At 63.8% G+C, this 17,191-nt stretch overlaps 5 protein-coding genes across 10 annotated transcripts; 3 read left to right on the top strand and 2 right to left on the bottom strand.

Moving 5' to 3' along the window:
* Positions 1 to 283: 283 nt before the first annotated feature.
* SYCN (syncollin) lies at positions 284 to 737 on the top strand. The gene has a single exon (XM_065664358.1). The coding sequence runs from the start codon at positions 284 to 286 to the stop codon at positions 677 to 679; it is 396 nt and encodes a 131-aa protein (XP_065520430.1). The 3' UTR covers positions 680 to 737.
* A 641-nt stretch (positions 738 to 1,378) lies between these two features.
* Positions 1,379 to 10,068, bottom strand: PAK4 (p21 (RAC1) activated kinase 4). 6 transcript variants are annotated; one of them, XM_065664343.1, is made up of 10 exons: positions 9,853 to 10,068; positions 9,649 to 9,711; positions 5,933 to 6,145; positions 4,612 to 5,220; positions 3,323 to 3,733; positions 2,889 to 3,022; positions 2,558 to 2,684; positions 2,351 to 2,476; positions 2,129 to 2,263; positions 1,379 to 2,047 (listed from the first exon to the last, which is right to left on the bottom strand). In XM_065664343.1, the coding sequence occupies exons 1-10, from the start codon at positions 10,051 to 10,053 to the stop codon at positions 1,892 to 1,894; spliced, it is 2,175 nt and encodes a 724-aa protein (XP_065520415.1). In that variant the 5' UTR covers positions 10,054 to 10,068; the 3' UTR covers positions 1,379 to 1,891. The 6 variants fall into 6 exon arrangements, with proteins under 6 accessions (XP_065520415.1, XP_065520418.1, XP_065520414.1 ...); XM_065664346.1 differs by having other exon boundaries at positions 4,987 to 5,220; XM_065664342.1 differs by having other exon boundaries at positions 2,351 to 2,684.
* Positions 10,069 to 10,087: 19 nt separating this feature from the next.
* MRPS12 (mitochondrial ribosomal protein S12) lies at positions 10,088 to 10,877 on the top strand. Its single transcript, XM_065664356.1, has 3 exons — positions 10,088 to 10,193; positions 10,270 to 10,350; positions 10,420 to 10,877. The coding sequence occupies exons 2-3, from the start codon at positions 10,302 to 10,304 to the stop codon at positions 10,785 to 10,787; spliced, it is 417 nt and encodes a 138-aa protein (XP_065520428.1). The 5' UTR covers positions 10,088 to 10,193; positions 10,270 to 10,301; the 3' UTR covers positions 10,788 to 10,877.
* A 149-nt stretch (positions 10,878 to 11,026) lies between these two features.
* SARS2 (seryl-tRNA synthetase 2, mitochondrial) lies at positions 11,027 to 14,848 on the top strand. Its single transcript, XM_065664349.1, has 16 exons — positions 11,027 to 11,345; positions 11,481 to 11,576; positions 11,997 to 12,026; positions 12,134 to 12,274; positions 12,355 to 12,409; positions 12,522 to 12,585; positions 12,767 to 12,872; positions 12,974 to 13,021; positions 13,139 to 13,247; positions 13,337 to 13,382; positions 13,522 to 13,609; positions 13,713 to 13,825; positions 13,915 to 14,008; positions 14,098 to 14,190; positions 14,273 to 14,338; positions 14,418 to 14,848. Exons 1-16 carry the CDS (start codon positions 11,097 to 11,099, stop codon positions 14,535 to 14,537), a joined length of 1,518 nt encoding a protein of 505 aa, XP_065520421.1. The 5' UTR covers positions 11,027 to 11,096; the 3' UTR covers positions 14,538 to 14,848.
* A 154-nt stretch (positions 14,849 to 15,002) lies between these two features.
* On the bottom strand, positions 15,003 to 16,798 carry NFKBIB (NFKB inhibitor beta). The gene is made up of 6 exons (XM_065664355.1): positions 16,466 to 16,798; positions 16,250 to 16,355; positions 15,940 to 16,159; positions 15,764 to 15,852; positions 15,450 to 15,674; positions 15,003 to 15,286 (listed from the first exon to the last, which is right to left on the bottom strand). Exons 1-6 carry the CDS (start codon positions 16,672 to 16,674, stop codon positions 15,209 to 15,211), a joined length of 927 nt encoding a protein of 308 aa, XP_065520427.1. The 5' UTR covers positions 16,675 to 16,798; the 3' UTR covers positions 15,003 to 15,208.
* Between the last annotated feature and the right edge of the window lie 393 nt (positions 16,799 to 17,191).

The raw sequence follows: 17,191 nt of genomic DNA, 5'->3' as shown, positions 1-17,191 counted from the left end.
CACGTTGGGGGGGGTGCCACACCTCCAAAGCCCTTCCCATGGGATTGGGTGTACAATGGGGGGCGCGCCCCACCTCCGGGGCCCTCCCCATGCCATTGGGTGGATGTTGGGATCGTGCGATCCCATCTGCACCCTTCCCACATGGGGTGGCCCCACACGTGCGCCTGTTCCCATGGGTGTTGAGGTCCCAGCCAGGCCCCTTCCCACGCCCCCCCCCCCCCCGCTGTGACCTTGCCGGGGGCTATATCTGCAGTGCCGGGGCCGGTGCCGGCTCTCGGTGGCCATGGCGGCGCTGTTGGTGACGGTGCTGGTGGCACTGGTGACCGTGGCCGCAGGGCAGTGCCCGGGCGCGTCCAACCTGCAGGCAGCCGATGGGACCCGCGTCTGCGCCCTGCTCTACACCGACGACAGCGTCTACTATGACAACTGCTGCGGCGGCAAAGCCCTGGTGGTGGACCCCGGCTCCGACGTGCCCTACATGCCCGTGGGCTACTCAGGGCGCATCTCCTCGCTGGTGGTGGGCATCAACTGCCAGCTGACCGTGTGGTCCCGCAGTGGGAAGAAGGGCAACACCAAGGTGTTCGAGGCCGGCACGGTGCCACGGTTGCGGGAGGTGAAACAGGGAACCTTCAGCAACTGGGATAACGCCATCAAGTCCTACTACTGCACGTGCAATTGAGGAGCAGGCGCGGGGCTACCACTGGGTGGTGAAGGGAACCCAAGTCAACGAAGGTCAACCTAAGTCAACCCAGGTCAACCCAAGTCAATGAAGGTCAACCCAGGTCAACCCAAGTCAACTAAGGTCAACCCAAGTCAACCCAGGTCAATGCAAGTCAACCGAGACCAACCCAACTCAATCTGAGCTAATACAAGCTGATGAAGGGCAACTCTGGTCAACACGGGCCACCACGAGTCAACACAGGGCAACCCAAGTCACTGCAGGCTCTGTGAGCCAACGCAGGCCAAGCGAAGCCAATGCAGGTCAAGACAAGCCAACGTGAGTCAACCTCAGCCAAGCCGAGGCAACATCAGGCAATGTGGGTTGAGACACCCAACAGGTCACCGTGAGTCCATTGGGTCAACGGCTGTCGGCCAGCATGTGCTGACACGCGTTGACACACATTGACATGTGCTGACACGCGTTGACGTGGCACTGCCACCCCCTCTCCACCCACCCCAACCTCAACCAATAAAAGAGCTCCAGCAGCTCCTGCCGCCCCAGTCCCTTACTGGGAATTGGGGGGTGGGAAGTGGGGTCCCCCCCGTCACCCCACAAGGCGTGACACGTGTCTGTCAGCTCCACACACACGTGACCCAACACGTGTGTGACCAAACACGCGTGTCCATCCCACCAAAGAAGTCACTCGCCACAGCGCTGTCTCCAAAAGGACATGTGGAATCTTGGGGGGACCCCCCCATGTGCCGGCCCCGGGGCCCCCCAAATCGTGGCGCTACAAAACGACAATATAAATAGCTTTAAAAAACAAAATGGGGGGAAAAACCCCACCCAAAACCCCCCAAAGAACCTGGTTTGGGGTTAGGGGAACCCCAAGATCCATGTTTGGGGTGAGGAGACACCCAACCCCACATCTGGGGTGAGGGACCCCCTGAATCAGTAGTGTGGCCATAGGGTTGGAGTTTGGGGTTGTCCCACCCCACTTCGGAGACACCACAGGGGTGGATGGGGCTAAAAAAGTGGGGCTTAGAAGAAGGAAGTTAGGGGCCTCCACCCAATGGCTCCCCAAGGCTGAGGAGGCCCCCCCTGGCCCCCCAAAGCTGCAGTGGGGCTGCTCACAGTGGGCTTGCCCCCTCCCTCAGTAGTACGTGTGTTCCAGGGGCCACCAAGCAGCGTCCCAGCATGGTGAGGATGAGGATGGTGGCGGTGGTGGCCTCACCGCAGGCGGTTCTGGCGCATGAGGGGGACGATGGCCGAGGGGGGCCCTGCCTTGCCCAGGAATGGGTGCTTCAGCAGCTCGGTGGCCGTGGCGCGGTGGCCTGGGTCCCGCACCAGCATGCGGTCCAGGAAGCCTTTGAGGGATGGAGAAACCTAGGGACAAGGTGAGCAGGTGGTCAGCAGTGCCCCAGAGATCATGGGAAGCCTCTTAGAGGGGTGTCCCCCCCCCATTACCTTATGGATGTTCTTAAGCTTGGGGGGCAGGTTGTCCCGGATCATCTTCATGGCCTTGAGGGGTGGCTCATTGAAGTAAGGTGGCTCTCCATCAACCATCTCAATGACCATCACGCCCAAGGACCAGATGTCCACCTGTAGAGTGTGGGGGGAATGTGGTCAAAGTGGAGTTAACATGGGGGTGAGGACCTCCCAAAGCCACCCTGAGCCCTCCAAGGCCACCTCTGGTCCATAGGGGAGGCGGGAGATGAGCTCCGGTGCCATCCAATAGGGTGTCCCCACCAGGGACTTGCGGCGCGGCACCTCCTTGTTCACTTGGGCGCAGAACCCGAAGTCGGAGAGTTTCACCTGGGAATGGGGAGGGAAGGAGGACGTGAGGACAGGGGTGAGGTCACCACCAGAGCCTGGGGTGCCGGGGGCCCTGCTCACCCGCCCGTCGTGTGTCAGGAGGATGGAGTCGCTCTTGATGTCGCGGTGGATGACCCCTTGGGCATGCAGGACAGAGAGCGCCTTCAGGACGGCCAAGCAGACGGCGGCGATCTGCTCCTCACTCATCCTGGGGCATGGAGAAGGTTGGAGAGGACCGGCAACGGCACCAGGTGGTGGCAGAGGGAAGAGCGAAGGTTGTGGTCAGCACGGTGGGAATGAGGGAGGGAGAGGAGGAAGAGCTGGCGGATGCTTTGGAGACAAGGACGGGGCTGGTGTCTGCACATTGGAAAGACCCTCAAGGGCAGGTGGGGAGAGGGACGTGGGGCTGTACCTGGTGTGGGTGACGATGTCGGTCAAGGCGCCGCCTTCCAAGAACTCCATGACCACCCAGAGCTCATCGCCCACCAGGTAGCTGTTGTACATCTCCACCACGTTCTCATGCTGGTAGTCCCTCATGATCACCACCTGCAGAGGGAGCCCCCAAACCACCCTTCAGTGCTCACAGCCTTGGCTGAACAGAGCCTTGGGCACTCAGGCAAACCCTTGGGTGCTCTCACGTGTCTTAAGCGCACCCTTGGGTGTTCGAAGCCACCTCTGGGTGCCAGAACGCACCTCTGGGTGCTCCTGGGTGTCTGAGAGCACTCTTGGGTGTTCAAACCCATCCCTGCGTGCTCCTGGCTGTCTGAGGGCACCCTTGGGTGTTCAAACCCACCCCTGGGTGCCTGAGGGCACCCCTGGGTGTTCGAGCCCACCCTGGGGGCTCACCTCGTTGAAGAGCAGCTCGCGCCGCTGCTGCTTGCGCAGGTCCATCTTCTTGACGGCCACCAGCCTGCCTGAGCTGCGCACGGTGGCAATGCAGACCACGCCGGTGGAGCCCTCCCCGATCTTGATGAAGTTGTCCAGGTAGGTGCGAGGGTCCCCGGGGTCCACCACCATCTGAAGTGCCGCCCGGAACTGCTCGTGGGACACGCGCTGGGGCTCCCGCTGAGGTCCCCCTGCTGCTGGCGGCGCTGGCGCAGGGCCGGGGGGGGGCTGCCGGGCCAGCTGGGGGTCAGAGGCGTGGGGGGTGAGGTGGGGATGGGGGGGGGTCTCCTGGGTCGAGCGGGCTGGAGCTCGGGAGGCGCTGCTGGGGCCGTTGGAGGCCAGCTCCTGCGGTCGGCCTGGTCGCTGCTCTGCCTGCAGATGGAGAAGGTGTCAAGCACCAACAGCGACGGGGGGGAGGGAGGTGAGGGTTGGCCCCAAAAGCAAGCGGGGGGAAGAGGGTGGGAAGGAGGGAGGAAGAGGAGGAGCGGTTGGATGCTTCGGAGACAAGGATGGGGGTGGTGGCTTCAGCCCATGCTGGGCATAGATCAACCCAGCTGGGAAAGCCCTTCAAGGGCAGGTAGGGATGGGACAAGGAAGAAAACTTCCAACTGGAAGAGCTGGATGAGACACTGGAGGAAGTTCTTCACTCTGACAGGGGTGGGACACCGGGATGGGTTGATGGAGAAGATCTGGATGCTCCATCCCTGGCAGTGTCCAAAGCCAGGCTGGAGCAACCGACTCTATGGAAGGGGTCCCTGTGGATTGGAACTGGAGCTTTAAACTTCACTCCAGCACTGAAACACCTCTATCAGGGACCCTCATCCCATGGATCCATGCCCCTCTGCAGAGCTTCTGCCCCTCTAGCAGCTCAATGCTCCCACCCAACCTGGTGTCATCCATAGAACCATGGGATGGTTTGACTTGGAAAGGACCTGAAAACCCATCCAATTCCAAGCCCTGGCTCCCAATCCCAACCCCTGATGCCCACCACTCGTGCCCGATCTCCACTTGGCCATGAAGACCCTGCCCACAACTCTCTGGAGCGCCACCATCCAGCCAACCCCTATCCACGGAGCCAAATCCTGCCTCTGTCACCAGAAGTCCAGGTAGATCCTCAGTGAAGACACTCAACCAGATAAGGCCCAGCACCCCAGAGAGCCACTCTTAGCAGGCTTAAGGTAGGAAGAGGAGGAAGAGCAGTGGCTTGAGGAGGAGGAGGAGCAGCCCCTCGGGGCAGGAGGACATGTTACCTGCGGGCCGGGGTCAGTCTCAGCCCGGGGGTAGGTGTTGAAGGCCCGCCCGGTCTGTTGAGCTGTTTTCATCACCCCCTCCGAGATGGGAATGTTAGGAGTGCGGATACTGGGCCCAGAGAGTGGGCGCTTGTCCCGGGGGGATGGGGGGCTGCTCCCACCGGCCCCCAAGGTGGACTTGGGGCGCTTCTCAGCGGCTTCGGGGCGCTCCCGCCGCAGCACCCGCTCCTGCTTGGAGTCCCTCTCCAGGGGTGCTTTGGGATAGTCGGGAGGCGGGCGGCCGCCGGGAGTGGCTTTGGGAGCGGGGCACTGGTGGGCCTGGTGCTGGCCATGGGGCTCCTCCTTGTCCCAGGGTCTCTCCTTGCCCTGTTCTACCTCATTCCCGGCCCCGGGGCGGCTCTTCCTGCTCCTCCTGGCATCTTCTTGGGCTGGAGCTGAGGCTGGACCTTGGGAGAGGCCGTTCTCCTGATGAAGCTGGTGGCGGCGGGGCGGGAAGGGGGGGCTGTCCCTGCGCAGGGAATTGGAACGGGACACGGACATGTTCTCAAACTCATCCAGGAGCCAGGTCAAGGAGCCGTCCTTGGAGGCTTTGGTGCCCCGGACGATGGTCTTGGAGGAGGACGAGGGACGGGAATGACGGAGACGGACACAAAGGAAACAAAAAAGGGGGAAGAAAATAAAAATGAAGAATGAAAATGGAATGTTGGGATGGGGACATGGATCACACGGAGGGGACATGGGGAGGGGAGACGCTGGGGCGACTGCTATGGGGATGAACCCCAGCAAAGCTCCTGCCCTGGGTGCTGGTGGAGGAGGATGGAGGTGGGGACCAAGGGTGTGAGACTAGCTCTTGGAAAGGGATCTTAGAGGCGGCGAGGGGTGAGGAGCAAACCCATCCCCAAAGACTGAGGAGGAAGAGGAGGAAGAGGCCTTCCCCTGCCCTCATCCCCCTCCTCTTCCTCCTCCCACCAAGGCCTCTCACAAGGGTGAAGGTGGGAAAGAGCCGGTGGCCAACAAAGCAACATGAGTGTGCTGGAGGACACACGGGGATGGGGATGAGAGGGGAAGGGGCAGCCATGGCTTTGCTGGTGCTCTCCTGGTGGCCATTGGGGTTTTTCTGGCTGCTGGGAGAAGCTTCCACCCCTGCTGCTGCTCCTTGTCCCGCACGGAGCAGGGAATGGGTTGGATGTGCCCGTTGGAGACCAACCTGCTCCCGACACCGCGAGAAGACGAGGAGCCCAAACCTACCCCGCTTCGGCCTTCCAGCCCCGGCAGCAGCCTTCCCAAAGAGGCCCGATGGCGGAGCCAGGGAGCTTCCTACCTTCTGGGAAGCGTGCTGGATGCTGGTGATGCAGACGGGATCTACCAGGGGCTTGGGGCGCTTGGCTGACTCCTCGATGAGGCCCTGCCATTGCCGGGGCAGCCCCGTGAACTTCTGCTTGTGTTGGTCATAGCCGGTGTGGACGCGGTGCTCAAAGTTGGAGGGAGCCGAGATCTCCAAACGCTTCTTCTTCTTGGTGAACATGGCGAGGACCTGGCCGGGAACAGGGAGAACAAATCCTGGGATCGTGGAAAGGGTTGGCTTGGGAAGTGCCTTGAGAGCCTCCAGGGATGCAGCGCGCAGGGTTCTACCGGGCAGGCTGCTCCAAGCTTCAGCCAAGCCTCCTCCATTCACCTACCACCCTCCGAGTGAGGGATTCCCTCCCATTATCCCATCCAACTCTTCCCGTTGGAAGCTGCTTTTCCTCATCCCGTCCCTACAGGCTCCCACAGAAGCCCCCCTCTGAGCTCTCCAGCTCCCAGAACCCTCTCCAGCCCCTCTGCGCCCATGTCCCAGGGCGGATCCACACTGGTTTTCCTGGTGTAAACACCCACAGCCGGTACAATGGGATGTGTTTATCCCATGGAAGTGCAGGCTGGATCCAGCCCTGCCAGAGCCGGGAGCGTTGGGAACCCCCCTGTGAATCAACAATTCCAGAGGGGGGGAATTGAATTGTTTCAGGAGCTTTCGATGAAGCCACCACATCCAGGGTGAAGAACCAGCCTGTGGGTGCTGGGTATTCCAACTGGGATGAGGTTGGAGCTTCTGGACACTGGCATGAGCCAAGGGGAAGGATTCAGTGCCCCCAGAGTGCTCCCAAAGCAGCTCCATGTCCTGCAATCCTGGTTTTCCAGCCCGGCATCCGGGGATGCTGGAATCCTGCTGTGGATTCGTCCCCCTTTTCCCTGCCTTTGGGTGGCACTGGGGCCGTTTCCTTCCATTTTTAGTCTCCGGAATCGGCTTCCTACAGGTTTCCTGGTGGAAAACTCAACAGTTCCCGATACAATTCCCTTTCTCCATGCAGGAAATCCCTGCAGTGCCCAAAACCAGGTTGGAGCAACCTACTCCAGCGGAAGATGCCCCTGGGGGCTGGAGCTACAGGAGCTTAAGGGTCCCTCCCAACCCAAAGCATTCCAGGATTCCATGAAATCCTAACCCCAGGGCTGTGTGTGTGGATGTGCAGCCAATGGCTTCATGGGATTCCTGAGTTTGGGATGGTGGGATGAAGCTCTGGAAGTGGGATGAGCTCTGGATGGTGGGATGAGCTCTGGAAGTGGGATGAGTTCTGGAAGTGGGATGGAACTCTGGAAGTGGGATGAGGCTCTGGAATTGGGATGAGCTTGGGAAGTGGGATGAGCTCAGGAAGTGGGATGAGGCTCTGGAAGTGGGATGAGCTCGGGAAGTGGGATGAGGCTCTGGAAGTGGGATGAGGCTCTGGAAGTGGGATGAGCTCGGGAAGTGGGATGAGGCTCTGCAGCAGCAAGAAGGGGTTAAGGAGCAGCCGGCGTCTCCCCCAGGTTCCTCCCTCCTGGCGGGCACATTCCAGCCCCTTTATCTCCTGTGCTTGCTGTTACCCAGCTCCGGAGCAAACAGGATCCTTCCCAGCACCTCCCGGCTCCAGGGATCTCCCTCCCAGCACCACAACCTTCTGCTCCTTCCAGCTGCGAAGCCCTTTACCCCCCTGCCAAAGGGCTATCCCCCCCCCTGCAGCTCCGTTCTCACCAGAACCGGGATACGATCCCAAGTTGTTTGGGATCCACATCCCAGATCCCCAGCTCACTCCAGATTCCAACAAGTCCACAGGGAACTGCCATTTGCCAGGGCCCTGTTACACGGGGAGGCCAGGAATGAGGTGGGAATGGGTTCAGGAAAGGGGGGAGGGAAGGAAAATCCCAGTGAGGAGGTGGGGAGGGGGTTAAAGAGGAAACTGTGAGCAGGAACAGAGTGGATTTGAGCCGGGAAGCAATGAGACAGCAAAGGCTGGAACAAAGCAGCCTCCGGGAGGCTGGAGACCAGGAACAAGGAAGGAAGGAGAGGGAAAGGGCAGGGAAGAGCTGGAAGAATCCAGCCACGCTGCCCAAGGGGCTACAGGAAACCTGGAGAGGGGCTTTGGGCACGGGATGGGACGAGGAGGAACAGCTCCAACGGGAAGCCCTGGGTGGGATACTGGGAGGAAAGTCCTCTGTCAGACAGCAGTGGGACACTGGGATGAATGGGGAAGGTTTGGAAGCCCCATCCCTGGCAGTGCCCAAAGCCAGGCTGGAACAACCCGCTCCATGGAAAGTATTCCTGTGGCTTGGAAGCGGAGGAGCTTTAAGGTCCTTTCACCCCACGCCATGACTCCATGCTCCCATCTCAACGGCACAGACTCAGACCCCGTCCCCTTTGGTTCGGTGAGCGCCTCCTCAGCCCTTCGGAGCTCCCCCATTCCCCAGAGCTGGAAGCCTGGAAGGAGGCTCCTGGGCGCCGCTGGTTGGACTGGCCCGGCCGGCTTTGCACAACCCAGCCTTGGGAGAGGCAGCCTCAAAGGGGAGCAGGAGAGGGCTGGGAGCTCCAGGAGCCAGGAATGGGAGCCGGAGGAGGCTCTGGTGTGGCAGGAGCTGGGAGGGATTCGGTGCCGAGTTATCCCTGTGCTGAGCCACCGGAGTGGAACAGGAATCCCGGAATGCAAAGCATGTGAAGCCCTGAGGAACCCCTGCAAAGGGGCCTCGGTGGCTTTCATCCTCTTGTCCCAAAGGAAAACTTCCGGGAATTGGGACTTCAGAGCTTCAGCTTGGCAGCAGGTTAACCCTGAGGGACAGCTGGATCTATGCCATAGGATCCTGCCTCTTCCCAGCCCTGGGCCTTGGGGAATCAGCTCCCAGCTCTTCTCCCAACTCCCTGCAGCTTCTCCAAGGTGACGAAGGGCTCCGGGGCCCTCAGAGCAGCCGGGAGGAAAGGATCCAAATCCCTTGTGCAAGAAGCGAGAGGAGGAATCCACAACGGAGGTGACGGGAGTTTCCCATCTATTGCAAGGTTCCATGGAATGCCAGGCAGGTCTGGGTTGGAAAGGACCTCAAAGCTCATCTCAAGCCATGGGCAGGGACAGCTTCCATAGAGCAGGTTGCTCCAAGCTGCCCTTGGGCATTCCAGGGATGGGGCATCCAAAACTTCTCCATTCAACCCAATGTCCCCCCATCCTCATAGAGACGAGCTTCTTCCCAAGCTCCTGTCCTCATCCTCGCCAGAGCCAACAGAATTCCCCCCGGAAGCCCCCAGGATCCGGGACAAACGACGGGCAGCGAGTCCTCGGCCTTGCTTTAAATCCTGTTTGTGTTTCCCCGTTTATTCCCAAAGCTGAGGGTGCCCTCAGGACCCCCCCTTTCCCGCTAGGGATGATCCCACCCACAGAACCCCTGCAGCCCCCCCCGGCTCCTTGAGGTCAAACTCAACGGGTTACAGGGAAAACCGAACCGAGGAACGAATCCCACTCTTCCCGAAGAGCTGGAGGGAGGGAAAAGCCCCATTTCCATGGAGCCAGCGGGTTACGGGCACCAGTGCACGGGGGTGCCCCCATTTCCATGCTGCAGCAGCGGGAGGAGGACTCCAAGAGGCCCCTATCCCCCGGCCTTCCCCCCTCCTGAGCGTGGGGAAGAGCCTCACCCCTGCTCCCGCACGGGAAGATCCCAAAGGACGCCCGGGATAAACACTTCCAGAGCTTCCCCCCCGTTTCCTACCTGTGCAGAAGGGGAGGCTCTTCCCAGCTCAGCGCAGCATCGCGGGATCCTCGGGGTAAGACGCTGCAGGAACACAAGGCAATTCCATGAGGGAATTCCCTAAGGAAACCCCAACAGCCCACAGTCTACCACCGGGACTCGCTTAAAGCCGCTGCCTCCCGGCGCCCGCCCCCAGCCCCTCTCCGGGCCCCACTCACCGCTCACCACGGGCCCGACGTTGCCGCTGCCCCCCCCACCGCAGCTCACTCGGCCGCCGCCATGTTGCGATCGAGCCACATCCGGGCAATCCGCCCTGCCCGCGTTGCCCTGGCGACAAGCACCGCCCCCTGCTGGCGCAGGGATCGGTTGAGGGGGCGTGGGCGTCGAAGGCGATTGGTGGAGAGGGGAAGGAGAAGGGCGGGGCATCGCTGTGGCGCTGAAGGCGGGGGTTAAAGGAGGAGCAGCCTATCACAGAGCGGAAAGTGGAAGATTGGCGTCGGTGTCGGCCAATCAGAGCGCGGAGCGGATGCGGCTGAAGGGGCGCAGTAAGATGGCGGCGCTCTGAGGTGAGGGCGGCTCCGCCGCCGATCCCCGCTGCGGGGCCGCCCCGGGGCCGCGCTCACCTCCCGCTTCCCCCCACAGACCCCGCCGGTTCCCGTGTGTCCTCCCGAAGGATGCCGCTCCGCGTTCTGCTGAGGGCCGCGGCCTCGCTGCGCGGCTGCGGTGCGTACCCCGCCTCCCCGTCCCTTTCCCGGGGCTCCTGCAACGTCTGAGCCCCGCTCTCCCCCGCAGCCGCTCCCGGGGGACTGCAGCCCGCCGCCAGTATGGCCACGCTGAACCAGATGCACCGACAAGGCCGGCCCAGGCCGCCTCCTCCGAAGCTGGGCGCCACGTTCGGGCGGCCGCAGATCAAGGGGGTGGTGATCAAGAACCTGATCCGAAAGCCCAAGAAACCCAACTCGGCGAACCGCAAATGCGTCCGGGTGCGGCTGAGCAACGGCAAGGAGGTGGTGTGCTTCGTCCCCGGCGAGGGCCACAACCTGCAGGAGCACCACGTCGTGCTGGTGCAGGGCGGCCGCACGCAGGACCTGCCCGGCGTGAAGCTCACCGTCGTGCGGGGCAAGTACGACTGTGCCCATGTCCAGAAGAAGAAGCAGTGAGGAGGGAAGGAACGGGGTCGGGATGGAGCCTCAGGAGGTGGCCCCCAGGTGATGGAGGGAGAGCGCCTCCATTAAAGGCTGTTGTGTGGATGTGGATGCGGACTGGTGCTGAGGGGCCCTGGGGCGATGGGGGGGGCATGGGAAGGGGACGGAGAGCACCGGGAGGGACGTGGGGGGTAATGGGGGGCACTGGGAAGGGCGCTTGGAGGGGGGGCCGGCCGGTGGCGCGCTGGCGGCAGGTGCCACGAGGAGGCGTGGCCAGGCGTTGCCCCACCCCTTCTGGCCGGTGACGCAAGCCAGACTTCCAAGATGGCGGCGCCCAGGGCGCTGGCTGCGGCTCGGCGAGCGGCCGCTCGGGGGTGGCGCGGTGCTGGGGGGGGCGGTGGTGGGATCGGTGGTCCCGGTGGTACCGGGGGGCCGAGCCCGGTGCGAAGCCGCCTGTACGAGCACGTGCGCGAGGGCCGGAGCGCGCGGCCGCAGCTGGAGGTGTCGGCGCTGAGCGAGCGGGAGCTGGAGCGGCGGCAGGGGGCGCTGCGGGGCCGCCACCTGCGCGAGATCGTGAGCGGGGCGGGGCCTGGTGGGGAGGGAGGTGTGGAAGGGGCGGAGCCTCGGGGAGGGGCGGGGTCTGGCGTGGGAAGGTGGTGGGTGGGGCTTAAAGGACAGGGGTGTGGCTACCGCAGGCTCCGCCCACAGGTGCAGACGTGGGCTCGGCTGCGGGACGTTCGCGCTGCCATTGCCCGGCTGGAGGATGAGAAAGGACGAGTGGCCCGGGGGGTGCGGGCCCTGATGGTGAGAGACAGCGTGCCCCACAGCACCCCATAGTGCCCCACAGCATGCCCCACAGCACCCCATAGTGCCCCACAGCACTTTATGCTGCCCCACAGTGTGCCCCACAGCACCCCATAGTGCCCCACAGCGTGCCCCACAGCACCCCACAGTGCTGCACATCCACCCTGTAGTGCTCTTCAGCCACGCCACAGTGCCCCATGATACTCTGTATCCACTCCATATATAGCCCACAGTGTCCTATGGCACCCCACAGTACTACACATCCACCCCATAGTGCTCCGCAGTGCTCCACAGCACTCCATATCAACCCCACTGCACCGCCTATCCATGCCACAGCACCCCATAGTGCCACATACCACCCCTAGTGGACCAGGGGACCCCACACACCTGTATTTCACCTCTTTCCCTCTCCGTCCACAGGCAGCCCATGACAAGGAGACAGTGGAGGCGGTAGGGCACAGCAGAGGGGGGGGTCCCTGCTCCCAGCTGAGGGATGCAGGCAGGTTGGGGAGGGGGTTTAAGCCCCCATTTACCCCCCAGCACCGTGTCCCCCCCAGCTTCCTGCCTATGGAGCGCTCCGGGCCCGCGGGCGCCAGATCCGGCTGGAGCTGCAGGAGTTGCTGGCCCAGGAGGCCTCCCTGGATGAGAGCTTCTACCTGAGAGCCCTGCAGCTCCCCAACAGCACCCACCCCGAGGTGGTGAGTGCGGAGAGGGGGGGGGGACACTCTATTGTGGTGTCATCCCCGCCCCCGACACCCTCTGTACCCCTCTGAAACAGCCCATCGGGGACGAGAGCCAGGCCCGAGTGCTGGAGGTGGTGGGGGAGAAACCAGGTAAGGGGGGGAGTGAAGAGGAGGAGGGGGGGAGAGGGGGGGAAGGCTCTTATGGGGAGCAGAGGAGGGTCTATGGGGTGGTGAAGGCTCCGCCTCTTCCCGTGTCCACCAGTGTTTGACTTCAAGCCGAAGGGGCACTTGGAGCTGGGCGAGGGCCTGGACATCATCCGGCAGCGGTGAGCGCTGACACATGTGACACATGCGTGGCACATGTGACACGCGTGTGAAACACACGACACACGCATGACACACGTGTGATACATGTGGAACACACGACACGTGGCACACGCGTGGCACACGCATGTACACACATGACTCATGCGTGTGCCTATGCCCTGACGCGCGCGTGTCCCGCAGGCGCCTTTCGCACGTCTCCGGCCATCGCTCCTATTACCTGTGCGGGGCTGCGGCGCTGCTGGAGCACGCCCTGGTTCGCTTCGCCATGGCCAAGCTGCTCAGCAAGGTCAGGACGGCACCCACGAGGGTGTTGGGGTCCCCACAGGGCTCTGGAGGGGCCCTTCCAGGCTTTGGGGTCCCCACACACCCCTTATTCACCCCCCCCAGGGCTTCCTCCCCATGACAGTCCCGGACCTGCTGCGCGGCGCTGTCTTTGTGAGTGCACCCCTACCTCCCCCGTTTACCCCCATATCCCCCCCCATTTACTCCCTCCCTGTGTGGGTCACCCCCCAAGGGACCCCCCCCCCAGCCCTGCCATGCTTCCCATTGCAGGAGGGCTGTGGGATGCAGCTGCACCTCAGCCCCTCGCCCGTGTACAGCATTGACCCGGCACGCTTCGAGGACCTGAGCCTGGCCGGGACGGCCGAGGTTGGCATTGCTGGTGAGCAGCGGGGGCCCCGGGGGGAGCTGGGGGTCCCTGGGGTTAATGGGGGGCCAGGGGACCCTATTGATCCCCTCGCTCTGCTCCAGGGTACTTCATGGACCACGCGGTGCGGCTGCAGGATTTACCCATTAGGTTTGGGGGACCCCCTCCCTGTGCTAACACGGGGACTCTGGGTATTCCCATTCCTCATGGGAGGAGCTTTGGGGCTCCCCTACCCTAATGGGGGGGCTTTGGAGACCCCCCCTAACCGGGTCCCCCTTTCCCCACACAGGGTTGTCTGCTCCAGCACTTGCTACCGCGCTGAGACGGACACGGGGCGGGAGCCGTGGGGGCTGTACCGGGTGCACCAGTTCACCAAGGTACTGGGCAACCTGGGAGGGGAAGGCCTGACCCCCCCGGGGGAGTGTTGGGGTGACCCTGGGGGGGTCCCATCAGTTTTAGGGTCCCTTTACCCACCCGTAGGTGGAGATGTTTGGGGTGACGGCGGCTGAGAGCGGGGCCGAGAGCGGGGCGCTGCTGGCTGAGTTCCTGGCAATGCAGAAGGAGATCTTCTCCGAGCTGGGCCTCCATTACCGGTGAGGGCAAAGAGGGGGGGTCCCCACAGCACCCCCAAACTCTCCCATATCCCTGCACCCTCCCCGTGTTCTGTCATTGCCCCCCACAGCATCCTGGACATGCCCACGGAGGAGCTGGGGCTCCCTGCCTACCGCAAGTTCGACATCGAGGCCTGGATGCCAGGACGGGGCAAATATGGGGAGGTGAGAACATGGCGGGGGGGGGCACCTCAAAACCCGGGGGGCTCCCCCTTTATTGGGGGGGTCCCCAAATTCTTCTGCTCCTCCTTTAGATCTCCAGTGCTTCCAACTGCACGGATTACCAGAGCCGGCGCCTCAACATCATGTACAGCGATGGGGCCGGGCAGCTGCGCCACGCACACACGGTAGGTGCTGGGGTGGGACAACAAATTCGGGGTCCCCCCAGCTGTTTTCTACCCCCCCATAACTCCCCCGGCCCCTCCCCAGGTGAATGGCACAGCCTGCGCTGTGTCCCGCATGCTCATCGCCCTCTTGGAGTGCAACCAGCTACCGGTGGGTGATGGTTGGGGGGGGTTTGGGGCTCCCCCGTTTTTGGGGTGCAGGGGGGTCTCACCCTGTGGTGTACCCCCAGGACGGCCGCGTGCGGGTGCCCCCGGCCCTGCAGCCCCTGGTGGGGCTGGATGTGATCCCCCGGCCCCCAGCGCCACGCCTGCGCTACATTGGCCCCAACCAGCCCGGGGGGGGACCCTGAGGAGCCCCCCCCCCCCCAAGTATGGGGCAGACCCCTCAGTGGCCCCCAACGATTGGGGGGGACACCCTGGGTGTGGAGACAGCAGGAGAGACGTTGAGGATGGGGACATGGGACACGCATGGAGCCGTGGCCTGGGGACGTGGGACATGCATGGAGCCGTGGCCTAGGGACATGGGACACGCATGGAGCCGTGGCCTCAGGACATGGGACACGCATGGAGCCGTGGCCTGGGGACATGGGACACGCATGGAGCTGTGGCCTGGGGACACTGGACACGGGATTCCCTGGAATAAAGCTCATGGAGCACCTGGGCTCCTCTGTGCTTTCCACGCGTGTTTGAACATGCACGTGCAGACGACACGGATCTACACCTGTGGGGTTGCAGCATCACCCAAATGAAGGGGGGGGGGCCCAGGGGTTGGGACCCCCCAACTGATGCTGGGAGGAGGAAGAAGGGAGGGGCTATGAGGAGGCCAAAGGCTCCTTTTATTGTACAATTCATAGAAATTCTCTATTGCTACCACCAGGACCAGGGGGGATATTGGGGGGGTCCTTTTGTGGGGGGAGGGATACTGGGGGGGTCCTTTTGCGGGAGGGGAGCTCCCCTAAAGTCCAGGCAGCCAGAGCAGGAGCCCCCAGATAAATAGGGGGAGACTTGGGGGGGGGGGGGCTCAGTCCACGCAGAGGCCGCTGTTGATGACAATGTCGTCGTATTCCTCTTCCTCCTCTTCCTCATCTTCATCTTCCTCCTTGAGAGGGGATGACACCCAGAGCTCAGCACCCACCCCCAGGGCTTGGGAGGGGGAAAGAACGGGTTTGGGGGCTAAAATAGGTATTCTGGGGGGGAAAGAAGTGTTTGGGAGGGGGAGAGAGGCGTTCTGGGGTGGAAAATCGGCGTTTTGGGGCACTCACGTCGCTGCTGTCCCCATCTTCGTCGCTGGAGGGGTCCTGTGCCCCAAAGCGCCGCAGCAGTGGGGGCAGGCGGGGATCGGGCCGGTGCCGGGCGCTGTACAGAGCCGTGTACCCCACATACATGCGGGCGCCGGGGTCGGCTCCGGCGCGGAGCAGGACCTCAGCCACCTCCGGGCTCTGCGCTTCCACTGCCAAGTGCAGGGGGCTGCGGCCACAGCTGGGTTCCTTTGGGGGGGGCACAAGCAGAGATTGGGGGGGGAGGTTTAAGGGATCCCCAGGGGTTTGCTCCCCCCCTCCCTTGCTCTGGCTCTCACCGGTTTGTTGAGGTCGGCGCCGGCGCTCAGCAGCAGCTCCACCATCTCCACGTCCTTGCGCAGCACCGCAACGTGCAGCGGGGTGTAACCTGCACACGGACGGGGGTCACTGCGGGGAACCCCCCCCCCCCCCCCCCCCAGCCCCATCCTGCCCCCATCCCAGCCCCATCCCGCACCGTCGTAGTTGACACTGTCGAGCTGAGCTCTCGCCTCGGGCTCCGTGCAGGGCAGGTGCCCGCTGAGAAGGAGGCGGGCGCAGGCCGGGTGCCCCTCTCGGCACGCGAGGTGCAGCGCCGTGTGCCCCCCCCGCTCCTGCGCCCCCAGCCCCGCGCCGGCCGCACGCAGCTTCCGCACGAAGCTCTCCAGGCCCAGGATGACGGCGAGGTGCAGCGCGGTCTGCGGGCATAGAGACCGCATCAGGAAGGGCTGGAACGGGGGGGGGGACACGGGACCGACGCCCTTCTTCCCCCCCCCCCACCATCGCACCTGCCCCAGGTCGTTCTGCAGGTCCAGGTACTCCGTGCCCGCCGTGTGCTGCAGGATGGAGTCCAGGAACGCCTCGTGCTCGTGGATAACGGCCAAGTGCAGCGCCCTGGGCGGGGGGGGGGGGGACACACGATGGGGTGGGGTCCCCGTTAAGCCCCGGGTGCGTGCGAGGGACACGGGGTGAGTGCCCCGCAGCTCCCCCCCCCCGCCGCTCACGTGTCTCCGTCCTCCGTGAGGAAGCCCAGGACGTGCCGGAGCCAAGCGCCGGGCTCCGCGCTGGGGGCCGCGGTCTCGTCGGGCCCTGGGCTGGCGGGCAGCGGCCCCAGCGCCCCCTCGCCCAGCGAGCCCAGGCCGCTGTCGCACCACTCCTCGGCCTCCGCCCGCTTCACGTCGCCCGGGGGCGGCGGCGCCTCCGCGGCCGCCATCGGGGCCGGGCCGAGCCGCGTCAGGCGGGAGTCGCCATCGAAGAGCCGCCGCCGCCGGCGCCGGGAATCCCCCGACGGGCCCTGCCGGGACCCGTAGTTCGCGCTGCACTTCCGGTGGTGTCAGCCAATCAGCGGAGGCGTGGCTCTAAGGACAATGGCGGAACGCTCAGCCAATCAGCGCTGCCCGCGCGGGGCACGCCGGGAGGTGTGGCCGTAAGAACGATGGAGGGGCGCTCAGCCAATCAGCGCTGCCCGCGCGGTGCATGCCGGGAGGTGTGGCCGTAAGTACGATGGAGGGGCGCTCAGCCAATCAGCGCTGCCCGCGCGGTGCATGCCGGGAGGTGTGGCCGTAAGTACGATGGAGGGGCGCTCAGCCAATCAGCGCTGCCCGCGCGGTGCACGCCGGGAGGTGTGGCCGTAAGTACGATGGAGGGGCGCTCAGCCAATCAGCAGTGCCCCGCGGTGCATGCCGGGAGGTGTGGCCGTAAGTACGATGGAGGGGCGCTCAGCCAATCAG

This window comes from Lathamus discolor, unplaced genomic scaffold, assembly GCF_037157495.1.
Source record: "Lathamus discolor isolate bLatDis1 unplaced genomic scaffold, bLatDis1.hap1 Scaffold_144, whole genome shotgun sequence".
In the NCBI taxonomy this organism is placed as follows: domain Eukaryota; kingdom Metazoa; phylum Chordata; class Aves; order Psittaciformes; family Psittacidae; genus Lathamus; species Lathamus discolor.
This window is presented reverse-complemented; position numbering and strand designations above follow the sequence as displayed.